The 15,904-nt window shown below is 36.0% G+C and overlaps 1 protein-coding gene across 1 annotated transcript; it reads left to right on the top strand.

Annotated features, from left to right (window-relative positions):
• Positions 1-13,259: 13,259 nt before the first annotated feature.
• LOC120251295 (uncharacterized mitochondrial protein AtMg00810-like) lies at positions 13,260-13,640 on the top strand. Its single transcript, XM_039259853.1, has one exon. The coding sequence runs from the start codon at positions 13,260-13,262 to the stop codon at positions 13,638-13,640; it is 381 nt and encodes a 126-aa protein (XP_039115787.1).
• Positions 13,641-15,904: the final 2,264 nt, after the last annotated feature.

The raw sequence follows: 15,904 nt of genomic DNA, 5'->3' as shown, positions 1-15,904 counted from the left end.
AATCGGGTTACCGGCGCTAGCGCCGGCAGTGGAGGAAGCGCGACGGATCTTGGGTTTCTTCTTGGGGGCGTCGGATGATGAGTTAGGGTTGCCGCCGTGCCCGGTTTCGTCGGAGGAGGATGGAGAGGATGTGGATGTGGTTACTTGGTGGTTTGGAGGCGGAGGGTGATGGTTATGGAGACCAGATCTGGGTGTTTGATGATGAGATCTTTGATGGAGGGTTAGGGTTTGGGATGAGGATGGAGGAGAGGGACGTCGCCGGAGTCGGTGCCCTAGATCAAACCTTGTTTTATGGCTTCAGGCGTCGGCGTTGCCGCTCATCAGCCGGTGACACGCCTGTCGGAGGTGGGATGGTGCTTTGGGTGTTCCACTCCGGCAACGGCTTCAATCTTCAGGCGTGGCAGTCGGCAACGCAGCAAATTGAGGCTTTTGATCTTCGTTTTTGAGAAGAAAGGAGCTCGTGCGAAGGAGAGAGGGCGGATGAGAGGGGTCACGACTTTCATAAGAAAAAAATATTCCAGTTCCACTGGGATATTTTTTTCTGGCAGAATCCCCACATTATGTCATATTTTTGGGGTGTAAATTAAGCACCCAAACGACCATTATGCCATAAATCCATGAAAATATTTTTTTCTGCCATAATGTACGGATTATGTAGGATTTTTGGCCTACCCAAACAGGCCCTAACATGACGTGATTGGACGGTTTTTTCCCACCATTTTTAAGGGCAACGATGGAATTTCATAACATGGAGCCAGTCCTAGTGACCTGCAGGGGGCAAAAAGAAAGTGAAACAATAAAGGAAGAGCTGTTAAGGTATTCAAAACTCACAAGGGCTGTTTGGGAAGTTTTGAAATTCTTGAGGGGTAAACAGTAATTTTCCCTAATAATAATAATAATTAATCATTAATCATTAATAATGAAGAAGTATAATAAATAATAATAAATAAACAAATAAATAAGAATAATATTAATAATAATAAGACAAAGAATATGAAGAATAATAATAAAAAACAAATAATAAATAAAGAAATAAATAAGAAGAAGAAATAACAGAAGAAGAATAAATAATACATAACAACAACAACAACAACAACAATAATAATAATAATAATAAATAATACGAATAATTATAATATTAAAAAGAATACTAAGAAGAAACAATAAATAATAAATAAGAGGAAGAAGAAGAAATAATAAATAATAATTGTTAGAGTAATTATAATACTCGTACATAACTATGTACTTATATGTACATACCCTTGTGTGTACATACTTCTATATACACCCTTCTTGTATTTATATGGACTGGTTTTGCTCTAATGGACACATTCATTCTTTCTCTCATTTTGCTATCATGGTATCAAATATCGGCCAATCTCTGCCGCATCTTTGTTAGCTCTCCGACGAGATTTGTTTTGCCGGAACTTTGTTCAATCCAGTCTTTGTTAGCTCCCAAACAAGCTTTATCTCGCCAGAACTTCATTTCGTCCAGTCTTTGTTAGTTCCCCGTCGAGCTTTGTCTCACTGGAATGGATCTGCTTGGCCATGTCGACGGTACTTCTCCCCAACCTTCCACACCCGACGTATTATTAACACATGCTGATCACCATACCATGACCATTATTTCTCAATCTTGTGAGATTAATGTTCGTATGTAAATTGGACATCTTCCTACTGCTTATGCAATTTGGGAAGAGTTGAGTCGTATGTTTGAACATTCAAGCTCTGCTCATCAGTATGCAATTTTGCAGGACCTCACTCACATCTAGCAATGTGAGCGCTCTGTCTGGGAGTATGTCAATGAGTTGCGGTCCCTGTGGCGTTAGCTTGATTCTTTAGAAAAGTCTACTTGCTTAACATGCAACTGTTGCAAAACTCGCACTCAGTTAGAGCTGTCAAAACGGGCCTAGCCCGTCGGGCCGGCCCGCCCCGCCAACAAAAAATAGCGGGTTGGGTTGGCCTTTTGTAGGCCCGTTTGGAAGCGGGCCAAAACGGGCCAACCCGTTTGGGTTAGGGTCCTGGGCGGGGCGGGGCGGGGCGGGCTTTGGGCGGGCTAGCCCGCCCCTTTAATTTATTAAAAAAAAATTAAAAAGGTTTAATGAATTAAAATTCAGCCCCTTTTTCTCACGATCTCTCTCACCCTAATTGATCTGATTTGCCCTTCAGTGCCTTCACCCGCCCACCGCTAGCAAGGTCCCGAGGTCCAGCATCTCTACTCTTCATCGCCATCACCATCACCAAAATCGTCTCCCTTCATTCCCACCGCCAAGCTGCCACTGCCACCCAATCAACCGACTCCCTGTAAAGAGCTCTCCATTCAAAGTCCGAACCCAGTCCACCCTTCCTCTCTCTCTATCACACTCTCTCTTTAGTCATTGGCTCTCTATTCTGAGTATTCTCTAACGAATCTCTTTCTCACAGAGTCAAGGACAATCATAGGAGGAGATCAAAGAAACTACTCAAATCTGTCTCTATTCTGAGGTACTTCCTTCTCCAAGCATGACTGTCTATGTTGTTCTAAATGTGTTGGAGATTGACATTATTAGACACTATGACTGTTTAATTAGTGGATGATGCTAATCATGGTGTGCAGTGAAATAAGATGCATTGTTTTAAGCTTTAAATCAAGTTAGTATCATAAACAATTATTATATGTTTGTTAATTAAGGAGTTAATGATTCCATTGACATTAATTAACAAAGTTTTCAATTGGTGAAACCAAGGAATGACCACAGCCTTAGACATTATGGCTGATTAATTATATTTAATGTAAATTACAAAAAAAAATTTCATTAACAAAGTTTATGATGAGTTTGTTTTTAGTCTAAGATGGTTGTAAATCTTGTTGAGGATATGAATATTATTATTGTTGTTGAGGATAAGATGGTTGTATATCTTGTTGGATTATTTTTTTTTTTTTTTTTGAATCATTGATCCATTAATTTCGGAGAAGTCATTGGTTTTCAACTAATATGAAATGAAAACCTGTCATTAAGGGTATTTTTTATACAAAAATATAAAATTTTTAATTCACTTGTTTAATGACCGAAATCTTTATTGGTTGGTTATTAGTTATATCAACTTTTGATGTTTGTGAGTTAGGTTTTTGACATAATACACACATAGATGAGAAATACTTTTATTTTGTGAGTACTTATTCATAAGCAAATTTGAATTTTATAAGGGTTTATACGTAAATAAATATGCATTTTTCATATGAGTATATAAAAAGACAAATTTTCAAACAAGAAATCATGGTTTGACAGGTAATTGAAAAATAATCTATCTAAAACAATAAATTTTTTCTAAATATGTCATGCTTTAGTTTTTAACTTTTCTTGATTTTATTTTACATTTTCTTTTCTTTTCAATTCTTTTTTGTCTGAATATATATTATATATTACAAATAAAAAAAATCTTGAAATTAAAAAGAACAAAGCCAGAACCCATCAATGACTGAGGCTATCCACCCAAAGTAAAAATTCAAAGTTAATAATAAATTAATTGATTGATTGAAAATGGGAAGGGAAAAGTTAAAAAAGGGTGTGCCACCCATTAATGAATGGCAATGGCTCCGGCCAGGCCACATATCTATGGTTCATGATTCATGACTAATGTTGTGTTTCGGACCATCCATTGAGTTTGTGGAGAAGTACTCAATGGCTTCTTAGAAACCTTCTCTCCATCATCATACACCACCATCATCTCCATGTATGCTTGTCCTCATTCTTTTTCCATTTAATTAGTTTCACTAAGCAATGCATTTATACATTGTTTTTGTTTACTTATCATCGATGAGTTGTGACTATTTCACATGTACACAGTACACAAATCCTTGACCCTATGAAAAACCAAAAAACTCACACACACACACACACACACACACACTAAGGTTACAATAAGAAAAACTCAATATGAAGATTCAAAGCAAGCAAGCACTGAACTTAATAATATCATGTGTCATTACTTAACAATCATTCCCCCAAAGATTCAAAGCCACCATTATCTCTTTTTATTACCCCCAAAAAAGTCATGTGTCATTAGTTAACAATCATAAGAAGATTGGACCACTGTACTTAATAATATCATTTTTTAAATAAATACTTAATAATATCATATTTTTATCATTTCTTATCATTGTCAAATATTTGATTATTATATCATATTTTTTTAATCATATCTTATATTTTTTTCATATATTTTGCAGGGATAAATTAAAAATCATGGAGTCCGCCTCTTTGAATCAAAGTGTGAACTTAAATGAAGAAGACTTGGAAAAGCACTAAATCGGGAAAGGAGGCAAGTAAAAAAAGGCGAAAGAATTTTCTGATGTTTGGAATTTTTTTATAAAGAAAGGGGTGGATCAAGATGGCATACAAATAGCAGAATGTAAGGGATGCAAGAAAGAATACAAATGTGGGGGTAAAAGGTATGTGACTTCTTCATTGAGGCGCCACAAGGATAACTGCAAAATGATTAAATTCAATGACGTAGGACAAATGTTTTTTGATCATGAAGGGAAGATAAGGTCAAATAAAGTAGATCAAAAAATTGCACGTGACTTGTTAGCTGCTGCAGTTATAAAACATGATTTGCCATTTTCATTTGTTGAATACGATGGCATTAGAGCTTGGATAAAATATGTAAATCCCGATGGCATTTGCATTTCAAGAAATATTCTTGTTTCTGATATTACAATAATATATATGAGGGAGAAAGGGAAACTTAAGCACATTTTGGGTAATATTCAGAATAGAATTTGTTTAACTTCAGATGTGTGGACTGCATGCACTAGTGAGGGCTACATTTGCTTAACAGGGCATTTTGTTGATGAAAATTGGAAATTGAATAGTAAAATTCTTAACTTTGCTAAATTACCTCCTCCACACTCGGGAGTTGAATTAGCTGCAAAGTTATTTTCATTTTTGAAAGAATGGGGAATTGAGAAAAAAGTGTTTTCTTTGACATTGGATAATGCATCTAGCAATGACAATATGCAAGATATTTTGAAAGAGCAACTATCTTTGCATGATAGTTTGTTATGTGGTGGCGAATTTTTCCATATTCGTTGTTCTGCTCACATTTTGAATCTCATTGTGCAAGAAGGTTTGAAAATAGCTCATGATGCTTTGTATAAAATCAGAGAATCTGTCAAATATGTGAAGGGTTCAGAAAGTAGAATGAAAAAATTTGAAGAATGTGTGAGCGCAGTTGGCAACATCGACACCAGTATTGGCTTGCGATTAGATGTATCTACCCGTTGGAATTCGACATATCTGATGTTGGATAGTGTCATTAAATATAAAAGGGTGTTTGCTTCTCTTCAATTGAATGATAGAAATTATAAGTATTGCCCTTCAAATGAAGAATGGAAAAGAGGAGAGAAAATATATGAGTTCTTGGAGCCTTTTTATGACACTACCAACTTGATATCGGGATCTTCTTATCCTACATCAAATTTGTATTTTATGCAAGTTTGGAAGATTGAAGCTTTATTGAAGGAAAACTTGATACTGAAGATGTGGTGATTAGTGATATGTGTAGAAGGATGAAGGAAAAATTTGATAAATATTGGAGACAATATAGCATGGTGCTTGCATTTGGGGCTATCCTTGACCCACGAATTAAATTATCAATGTTGGAGTATTTTTATGGGAAGGTTGAGAGTGATTCTACTAAATGCCAAGAGAAGGTGTCACTTGTGAGAACAAAACTATACACACTTTTTGAGCAATATTCAAATGCTAATAAGTCAAGTCCTTCCCAACCACATTCTTCTTCTATCATTACACCTACATCTACACAAGGTGGTGGAGGAATTAAAAGTAAGGGTAAAAGAATCTTTGATGTAAGTGCTCTATCACTTTCTTTCTTTATATATTTCTCTAATTTGTTTATATTTTTTTATGATAACATATGCGAATTATTGATTGTAGGAAATTAAAGCATTTGAGAGCCAATCAATTACAAGTGCGGGAAAATCTCAATTGGATCTTTATTTGGAGGAGCCAAAGCTTGAATTTGCATATTATGAAGATTTGGATGTGTTGGAATATTGGAAGAATCATAAGCATAGGTTCCCAATTCTTGCATTAATGGCAGGTGATGTCTTAGCTATCCCAATAACAACTGTTGCATCTGAATCGGCCTTTTCTATCTCAACAAATATAGAAGTTGTACCCTTCCCAAAAAAGTACAGGCTCTCATTTGCACCCGTAATTGGTTGCATGGTTATAACATTGGTAATTTATAAGTTATTAATTTAAATTGTTTATTTAGTTGAAATCTTGAAACATTTGTTTATATTAAATTCATTTTTAACTAGTTTTTATATTTGGTGTCTTTTTTGTAGATAATGAAGATGAAGCAAATACTAAATCAACTACATCCGGTGAGGGTTCAAATATTGTTGAAGTTATTGATGAAGATAGAATGGAAGGAGGAAATGGAGAAGAGGAAAATTTGAATGATTTAATTTAATGGTTGATGGATTTTAAGTTTATAATGAACTCTATTTTGTATGTCTTAAGACTTAAGAGGGAGAGACATGAAGAATTATGAAATATTTGTTTGTCTCATGGTTGAAAAACTATTTTATTATTGATGTTAAGATGCTTTTTGTTAGAATTTTAAATGATGGTTTTGCTTATAAATAGGAAAGAGATGGTTGATTTCCATTATTAATTAGAAATTTGAGTTGGCATGTGTGAAATTGTTGTTGCTTTTAAATTTTTAATGGATGATAAATGAGGATAAATGTTTTATGTGCTTTATGTAGTATCATGGTATTGGTATTGATATTTCTTTTGTCTTTAGTTGTTTAATTCATGTGGGAATTTTTGAATGTTGGGTTAATTGATTAACTTGGTTGGATATGTTATTATTTACTTGTTTTATATTTTTATTATCTTAGTTGTGTGATTTATCATAACCTTATATCTAAAGTATTTTTTTTTAAATATGTCTTTTGTATTATGTTTTGTGTTTTAATAAATATCTTTTGGTTTGGTTTGTTAAAAAAAATTATTAAACATATAAAATATATAATTTTTAATTGTTTTATATTTTTAGTGGGCCGGCCCGCTCAACCCGCCAACCCAAGGTGGGTTGGGTCGGGTTGGCACTTTGCCAACCCGCCAAATGGCGGGCCGGCCCGCCCGGCCCCGCCAAATGGCGGGGTTTGGTACCCCGCGGGCCGGCCCGTATTGACAGGTCTACACTCAGTCTCGTTAAACTCAGCACACTTTCGAATTTCTGATACGTCTTCATCCTGATTTTGAGGCTGTTTGCAGTCAACTACTCAATCGAGACCCTCTTTCCTCGTTTGACAATATCATACATAGTATTATTGCTGAGGAGACTCGTCTTAGCACACTATCTCCACGACTTATTTCTACAAACGCAGTTCTCGCCATGACCTCTCCATGCTCCTCTTGAGTACCTTCCAGCCCTTCTGTACTATCAGCTCTTGCTTTATCGACCTCTTCTAGATCATCTGTTATCTGTCATTACTGCAAGCGTCCTGGTCATATAAAAAGTCAGTATATTAAGCTTCAATAACATCAACAGCCCTCACAGTCTCTCCCTCCACCTCGATCTCCTGCTTCCTCCTTTCACGCTACCTCTGTTTCAGCTTCAGTTTCTCCTTCATCTACTGATATTCTTTCTCAGGTTGCTCAGCTTACTTAACATATTCATGCTATGCAACGCGCTCTTCCCTCCAGTGTTTCCTCTGCTATGTCTGTTGCCTTTGATATGTCTCCTTCCTCCTGGATTTAAGATTCTGATGTCACTCATCATATGACTGTCGATACCTCTAGCCTAGTCTTTATTACTACAGCTCATAACTTTTCTGGTGTTCACACTGCTGATGGGAGTCTTGATCCTGTCACACAATGTGATCGACTTCAGTCAATTTCATTTGACATTACTAACGTCCATCATGTCCCTGGCTTAGCTATCACACCCACCCCTTCTACCGAGGTAAATGTGGCACCCATCAGTTAAAAATTCCTTTTTAGCGGAAACTGTTACCTCTCAAAAAAACAAATCGGACTTACAAATTATAATTTACAACTTTACACCAGCTGCGAGATTCAAATACATAAATACAACAAATATAATAACTCAAATTTGCGGGTACAACCGCTACTGAGATCACGATACCAACAAATATAAAAAGTATGGGACCCACTGCGGTCTTGGACTTAACCCTAACTAGCTCTAAACTTGAGCAGCGATCTAAGGTCTTGCTCCTGCGATTCTGACATATTCGAGTTGGTCGGTAGTGGCTCGATAATTTTAAATAATTAAATATAGTATATATAAAGTATATAAACATCAATTTCTCAAATAATTTTCCCAACTCCCGCAAATATCAGAATTCTAGCAAAATACAACTTTTAAAGAACTTTTTGAAACCATGAATTCATCACAAATCAATATCAAATCAATTTTCTAAGAAAATCCAAATTGTTGTGAGAGACTACTCTCCTAAGAGCGACAGCTGGGCTTCGCCTCCTCATCACAACCCAAAATAACAAGTAATATAAAAACCATTCTCAAATCCACAGCCTGAAAACTCTCCCCCACTTAGCCGCCGTCGCGACTAGGTTGGGAGCCGCCAAGGTCTTCACACCCTTGACGTTGGCCCATCGGTCCTGTGTGGTGACCCCGGGATCCCGATGTATCATCCAATTAGGGCTCTACGCTCCCACCTAATCTGGACAAATCAACACTCAGGTCCACCACGCCACCTCTAAAGGCTGGCCCGTGGGGACCCACTACTGCAGTAGTCAGGCCTTAGCCCGCCGTCACCATCCAAACCATCATGTAAATGTAGCAATAATACAATCTGTATAAATCACATCACAGGATCCTTATCCAGGACAAGCATTCACATCACGAAAATAAACATCATTTCCACAAAGCCAATGTTAAAAGTATAACAATGCATAAAACCAGTAAAATCCAGATCCATGATACTATTCCTATTCCAGGAATGAAAATTAATTCGACAAATATTGTGGGTAAAACATTTTAAAATGCTTGCATGATTTCACAAATCATTCCCAATCAAAGTATATGTAACCATCCAAAAATAAATACATGAACCGAATAATTAAATCATTTATACATGTATTTTCACTATTTGAAAATACGTATAATCATACAAAACGGATATATCAATACGATTGTCATGCACATCGACAGCAAATAAATATAAGTATATTCCAACAGTATACGCAATTTAACATAATAAAATAAAATAATTAAACCATTATTTTCGAAATACTAGCCATTAAATAATTATTTCAAAATAATAATAATTAATGAATTATTTAAAATAATAGCCACTACCAACTCACCTGGTCTCCCTTGGGTTCCTTGCTAGACCTGGAACTCCCTCCCAAGACTGAACAATACCTAACAGAATAATATAATAAAAATAAATATCACATTGAAACCCAAAAGAAAATACAAAAACCAGTAATTGACTCTCTAATTGGGCCCACTTATTCCAATCGGTTAAAACCCGGCTTTGAATAGTTAAATCGGTCTCCAATTGCACTTAAACTAACTTAATTTAGGCTGAACCAATCTGAACTAATCTGAACCAATCTCAATTCCACTGAACCAAGATCAATTTCACTGAACCAAGTTTAATTAAATCAACCAACCTTGAACCAACTCAATTCTTATACAAAATTTCCTGGACCAACTTGGTTCAACCGAACCCAAAATTTCTTGAATTGGTTTAGCCCAAATCCTTAGCCCAACATCCAAACCAAGCCCAAATCAATCTCAACCAACTCAAATTAACCAAACAATTCAAGTCCAACCACACTCAATTTGATTTGATCAAACCTAGACCAAATTAATTCAATTAAACCCAACCACTCCAATTCTCATTCAAACCCAAGTCCATTTCATTTAAGTGAACTTGACTAAACCAAATCAAATACACTTCACTTGATTTGATTTAAGCTAAACTCAATCAAATTAAACCAAACTCAATCAATTCAATTTCAACTTGGTTTGATCTAACCAAATCGATTGGACTAACTCAACCCATTCCATCCAACCATTATCATTAACCTCTTAATCATCATAATCATCAATTTAATTAACTAAACCAAATTTTAATCTCGGTGCTACAGTAATGCTAAGTCCATTTCATTTAAGTGAGCTTGACTAAACCAAATCAAATACACTTCACTTGATTTGATTTAAGCTAAACTCAATCAAATTAAACCAAACTCAATCAATTCAATTTCAACTTGGTTTGATCTAACCAAATCGATTGGACTAACTCAACCCATTCCATCCAACCATTATCATTAACCTCTTAATCATCATAATCATCAATTTAATTAACTAAACCAAATTTTAATCTCGGTGCTACAGTAATGCTACAGTAAATCCGGCAATCTCATCTCCATTTCAAGCAAATTACAACTCAAATACAAGGTTTTCAACACAAAAATAATTTCACAACAACACTCTCATCAACTCCATAATTTCCTCAAAACAAATTCATTATTTCCTCCAAAATCACCCAAAATACATACATCCAAACATACACAAACATTAAACAAAAACAACACCAAAGAAGACCCTTACCAAGCAAGTAGCCACTCCGGCGATCTCCAAATTCTCCACCTCAAATATCCAATTTTTCCTCTCATTTCTTCATATTTTTTTTTTTTAAACCTCTCGGGTTACTGTAGCAAGAAGAATGATGGAGAAGAAGATGAACAAACATCAAAAGTCTAGATTTTTCTCTAACTTAAACTTTCAGCCGAAATTCACTTTTAGTCCCTCAAAACATAATTTATTACAAAACAGTCCCTGAAAAACTCACCAATGGTCCCTGAATTATGAAATAGTATTCTCAAAAGGTCCTTGGAAACTATCCAATGGTCCCTGAAGTATATCACAGTATTTTAAAAAGGTCCCTACCTCCTTACGTTTCAGTCCTTGGTTTTCAGAAACATTTTATATCAATCCTTTTTCTATTACTCTTTAACCCAAAATCTTTTATAAACTTTCACACTTAGGTCCTTGTTCTTTCCACTTGGGGTTTCTCAACAACATTACTCTGTAGAAAAATCTTGCTGCAACTGTAGTAATACCCTGAATATATTTTCCAACATGTATCCAAAGGTTCAGGGTATTACATTAGCTCTCAACCTTCTTTCTGTTAGTCAGCTCAATGATCATGGTCTCACAGTTACCTTTTCTTCCTTTACTTGTACTGTGCAGTACTATCTTACAGGCCAGAGGATTGTGATCGGGTATAGAGTTGGCAGCCTTTATCACTTAGATTCTCTTCATCTTCACGCTCTTTCATCTTCTGACATTGTCGCTTATGTATGCTCTCTTAATCGTTGACACAGTCACCTCAGTTACTTGTCTAATTCTCGCATGAAAATCTTAACAAGTTCAAGTAACCTTGGTTTTGTTTCTTCCCTTCCATCACATCCATGTATGGGTTGTAAACTCGCCTAACCCACTGCTCTCCCTTTCTTTTCACGAGATTCTATTTCTGAATCTAATTTTGATCTAGTTCATTCAGATGTTTGGGGTCCTACACCCTTCTCATCTCTTGGTAGTTTCTTCTATTACATATCTTTCATTGATGATTTCTTACGTTATACTTAACTTTATTTAATGCATTCCCGATCTAAGGTTTTGCCATTTACTCACAATTTGTGCAAATGGTATATACTTAGTTTAGTAAACGCATTAAAATCTTTCTCTTTGAGGGGGCACACGAGTATCTATTTATATCCTTTCGAATATTACTCTCCACTCACAGCACTCTTTCTCAATAATCTTGTCCTTACACACCTGCTCAGAACGATGTCTCTGAGCGCAAACATCGCTATATCCTAGATACTGCCCGTTCACTTCTTTTTGCCTCTTCTGTCTCTCGCTCCTTCTGGGCTGAAGTCATTCTTACATCCGTCTATCTTATCAATCGCACTCCTACCTCCACTATCTCTGGTATCACATCTTATGAGCGTCTTTACTCCCTTCCTCCCTCCTATGGTCATCTTGGCACGTTAGGTTGCACCTATTTTATTCTTTTGCCCATTGTTGAGAGAAATAAGCTTTCTCCTTGTTCTGTTATGTGCATTTTTCTTGGATATTCCTCTGAACACAAGGATTATCGCTGCTATAATCCTCATTCTCACCGTCTTCGTATTTCCCGTCATGTTACTTTTCTTGAAGATACCCCTTACTTCTCTTCATCATTCCCAAATATTTCCTTTCCTCAGTCTTCCGCTAATGCATCCATCTTCTTCTCTCCCTTCCATAGTTCTTCCGAGTTCCACTACCATTGCTAATTCTGTGCCTTCTCTAGACGTCTCTATAAACACTTCCTCCATTCATCCTTCCCAATTCTCTGGATGTTTTGATGGATTTAGTGATTCGTCTCCTCTCTCCACCGACCCATCCTTTCCTGAAGATGCTCATACTATCTCCTGTTATTACCCAAACCATACTCGTCGTCCTCCTGCTCGGTACGCCCATTCTTTCTCCTCTACCTACTCTTCTAATTTTCAAACCTTTCTTACTACTATTCACTCGCATTCCGAGCCGTAGTCTTATCATGAGACAGTGAAACATCCCCAGTGGCAACAGGCTATGATAGAGGAACTTGATGCTCTTCAACGCATGCATACATGGGATCTTGTTCCTCTTCCGTCTGATGTTACTCCTATCAGCTGTCAGTGGGTCTATTAAGTCAAGACCCGAGCCGATGGTAGTATTGAGCGCCACAAAGCGCCTCTTGTTGCTTATGGCTTTACTCAGGAGTATGCCATTAATTATGATGAGACATTTACTCCTGTGGCCAAGTTGACTACTGTTGGTCTTCTTTTCACTATTGCTGCTGCTTGTCACTGGCCACTTCATCAGTTAGATGTGACCAATACCTTCTTTCATAGAGATCTCTCTGAGTACATTTATATGACTCCTAATGCTTTCTCTGATCCTTCTCAGCATGTCTGTTATCTTCGCCGAGCTATCTATTGGCTCAAACAGGCTCCTCGTGCCTGGTTTGAGCAGTTTTGCAGTGTGGTTCTTACTCTTGGTTTTACTGAGAGCTCTCATGATTATGCCCTCTTCACTCGGCAGCTCCTCGAGGCTCACTATTCTTCTACTTTATGTTGACGATATGGTTATTACTGGTGATGATGTTGATACTGTTTTTTTCCTTGAAACTGCGGTTACACACCGAGTTTTAGATGAAAGACCTTGGTCCTATTCGTTACTTTCTGGGTCTTGAGGTTGTTTATTCTCGTCAAGGTTACTTGGTGTCTCAACAGAAGTACATATCTGATATTTTTCGACGAGCTGATATCACTAATCTTCGTACAGCCTCTACTCCTATTGAGCTGCATCATTGGATCTCCTCTTCTGATGGTGAGCTTCTGCCTGATCCTACTCGCTATCGAGAACTTGTTGGTGCTCTCGTCTATCTGACCATGACTCAGCCTGATATTGCATATGTTTTTCATGTTCTTAGTCAGTTTGTGAGTGCTCCTCGCTCCACTCATTATGCTGCCCTCTTACAAGTTCTTCATTATCTTCGTGGTACTATATCTCGCTCTTTACTTTCTTTGTGACGTCTTCTCTTGAGTTGCGTTCCTATTGCAATGCTGATTGGGCAGGTGATGCCTCTGATCGACGTTCTACTATTAGTTTCTGCATTTTTCCTTGGAGATTCCCTTATCTCTTGGAAAAGCAAGAAACAATCTATTCTTGTTCTTTCTACTGCTGAGGCTGAGTATGGTGCTATGTCCTTTACTACTAAGGAGGTTTTTTGGTTGCATCAGATTTTGATGGACTTTGGTCTCTATCTTTGCCCCCACTCCTATGTACTGTGATAACCAGAGTGCCATTAAAATTGCTGCCAACCCCATGTTTCATGAGCGTACGAAGCATCTTGAGATCGCTCTTCACTTTGTTCGTCATCATTATCTTGTTGGCAGTAATCTTCTTCCTTATGTCGCCTCTACACAACAGGTTGCTGATCTTTTAACTAAGGCACATACTATCTTTCGGTTTTAGTTTCTAGTTGACAAACTCTCAATTTATGACCCACCGTAAGTTTGAGGGGGCATGTTAGAGTCATAATAATAATTGTACATATACTATGTACTTCTACGTATATACCCTTGAGTATACATACACCTGTATACACCCTTCTTATATTTATATGGACTGGTTTTACTCTAATGGACACATTCATTCTTTCTCTCATATTTTGTCTATCAATAATAATAAATAAATAAATAAATAAATAATAAATAAGGAAGAGGTAATAGATAATAAACAAGAAGAAGAGTAATAAATAATAATTAATAATAATAAATAAATAACTAAAAAAAATTAAGAATAATAATAATAAATAATAAGAATAATATTAATAATATTAATAATAATAAATAAGGAGAAGAAGAATGAATAATAAATAATAAATAAATAATAAATAATAATAATAATACATAATAAATAACAACAATAATAATAATAAATTAATTAATTAATTAATTAATTAATAATAATAATAAATAAATAAATAAATAAATGTCAAATAAATACCAAATCAACCAATAAAAACTAAAAATGAGAAGAGCCTGTAAAAACTAGAGTCAGGAAACCCTTAAAATTAGAAATGAGAAGAGCCTGTAAAAAAATTCCCGATTCACTAAGCCAAAAAAAAAAAAAAACCAAGTAAAAGAAATCATGCTTTCAACACCATGTAACTAAATAAAATCTTATTGGTTAGTATTTAAATTTAACAACATAATGATGCACAGAACATAGATGTCAAATAAATACCAAATCAACCAATAACACAAAATTTATCTGCGAAGAAAGAATACAGTATGAACAGTGAGCTTAATATATTTTTGGAGGATAGAAGAAATAAGAGAAACTATATATGGATTATAGCGCCTAACTATACAAGGTCAAAAAGAATGCAACCCACAAGAGGAGAAATTCCTGGTACAATACTTGGCAAAAACAACAAACAAAGCAGTAGCAAAAAATGAATCTTGTAAAAAGGCCATTGACAGTTCAAAGAGCTCAAATGAAGACAAGACAAAGGATGTGCATGTAGCAATTTCCAACAAATGCAGCAGCCAGCTCAAGCATATATTGCTGAAGGTTTCATACCAATCATCTAGAAAAATGAAGGAGCAAAGGTCATACATTAGGGGAGAAAACCTTACAAGAAATATGAAAACAAACAACAAAGAACACAAAAATAGGAACTTATCCTGCAGTTACCTTAGCTATCGCAGCTAAAACAGCAAAGTTGCATCTCTAACTTCTGAGGTACCATTTTCAGACACTAAAGAATCCAGGTATGTCAAATAGAAAGCATCAGTTATTACTTAAATCACTTAAGATAAAGATGATGAAAAAGGAAGCAACATGCACTAACCTCCATGCAAATAGGAACATAATCCTTACACAACTTAAGAGCAGCTGCTCTATTACTTGTTTCTATACAAAACGTGACCCAATTTAAGGTTAATGAGCGCACGAGTGGAACCTAGTTTTTCACAACCACTTTAATATCTGCAGAGATAAGAAATAAATATTTAGAAAGGCCATCGCTAGCTACACAATATTGGAGCAAATCAACAAATGATCATAAATGTCTGGTCTGTTAGTAGTTCTGCATTAAGGTTCTGCATTAAGATTCATTATTTACAGGGGTATGCTCATGTTCTACTTTCTAAGAGGCAAATGCAGTAAATACTGCCAGCTTCACAAAAGGATGCAAATAAAGAAGTCCTTGATGAATTGATTTCAGATCTTGAGAAAAATATCATCAACAGATTCTCCATATTCTACCTTTTCTAGATAATCTTTC

The sequence above is a fragment of the Dioscorea cayenensis genome, chromosome 20 (genome assembly GCF_009730915.1).
Source record: "Dioscorea cayenensis subsp. rotundata cultivar TDr96_F1 chromosome 20, TDr96_F1_v2_PseudoChromosome.rev07_lg8_w22 25.fasta, whole genome shotgun sequence".
NCBI classification, from domain to species: Eukaryota; Viridiplantae; Streptophyta; class Magnoliopsida; order Dioscoreales; family Dioscoreaceae; genus Dioscorea; species Dioscorea cayenensis.
Note: the sequence above shows the minus strand (reverse complement) of the source record. Positions and strands in the feature narration are given on the sequence as shown.

Bases quoted from the DNA above. Each gene is read 5' to 3' on its own strand.
- LOC120251295 (XM_039259853.1), top strand. From the start codon at position 13,260: ATGAAAGACCTTGGTCCTATTCGTTACTTTCTGGGTCTTGAGGTTGTT.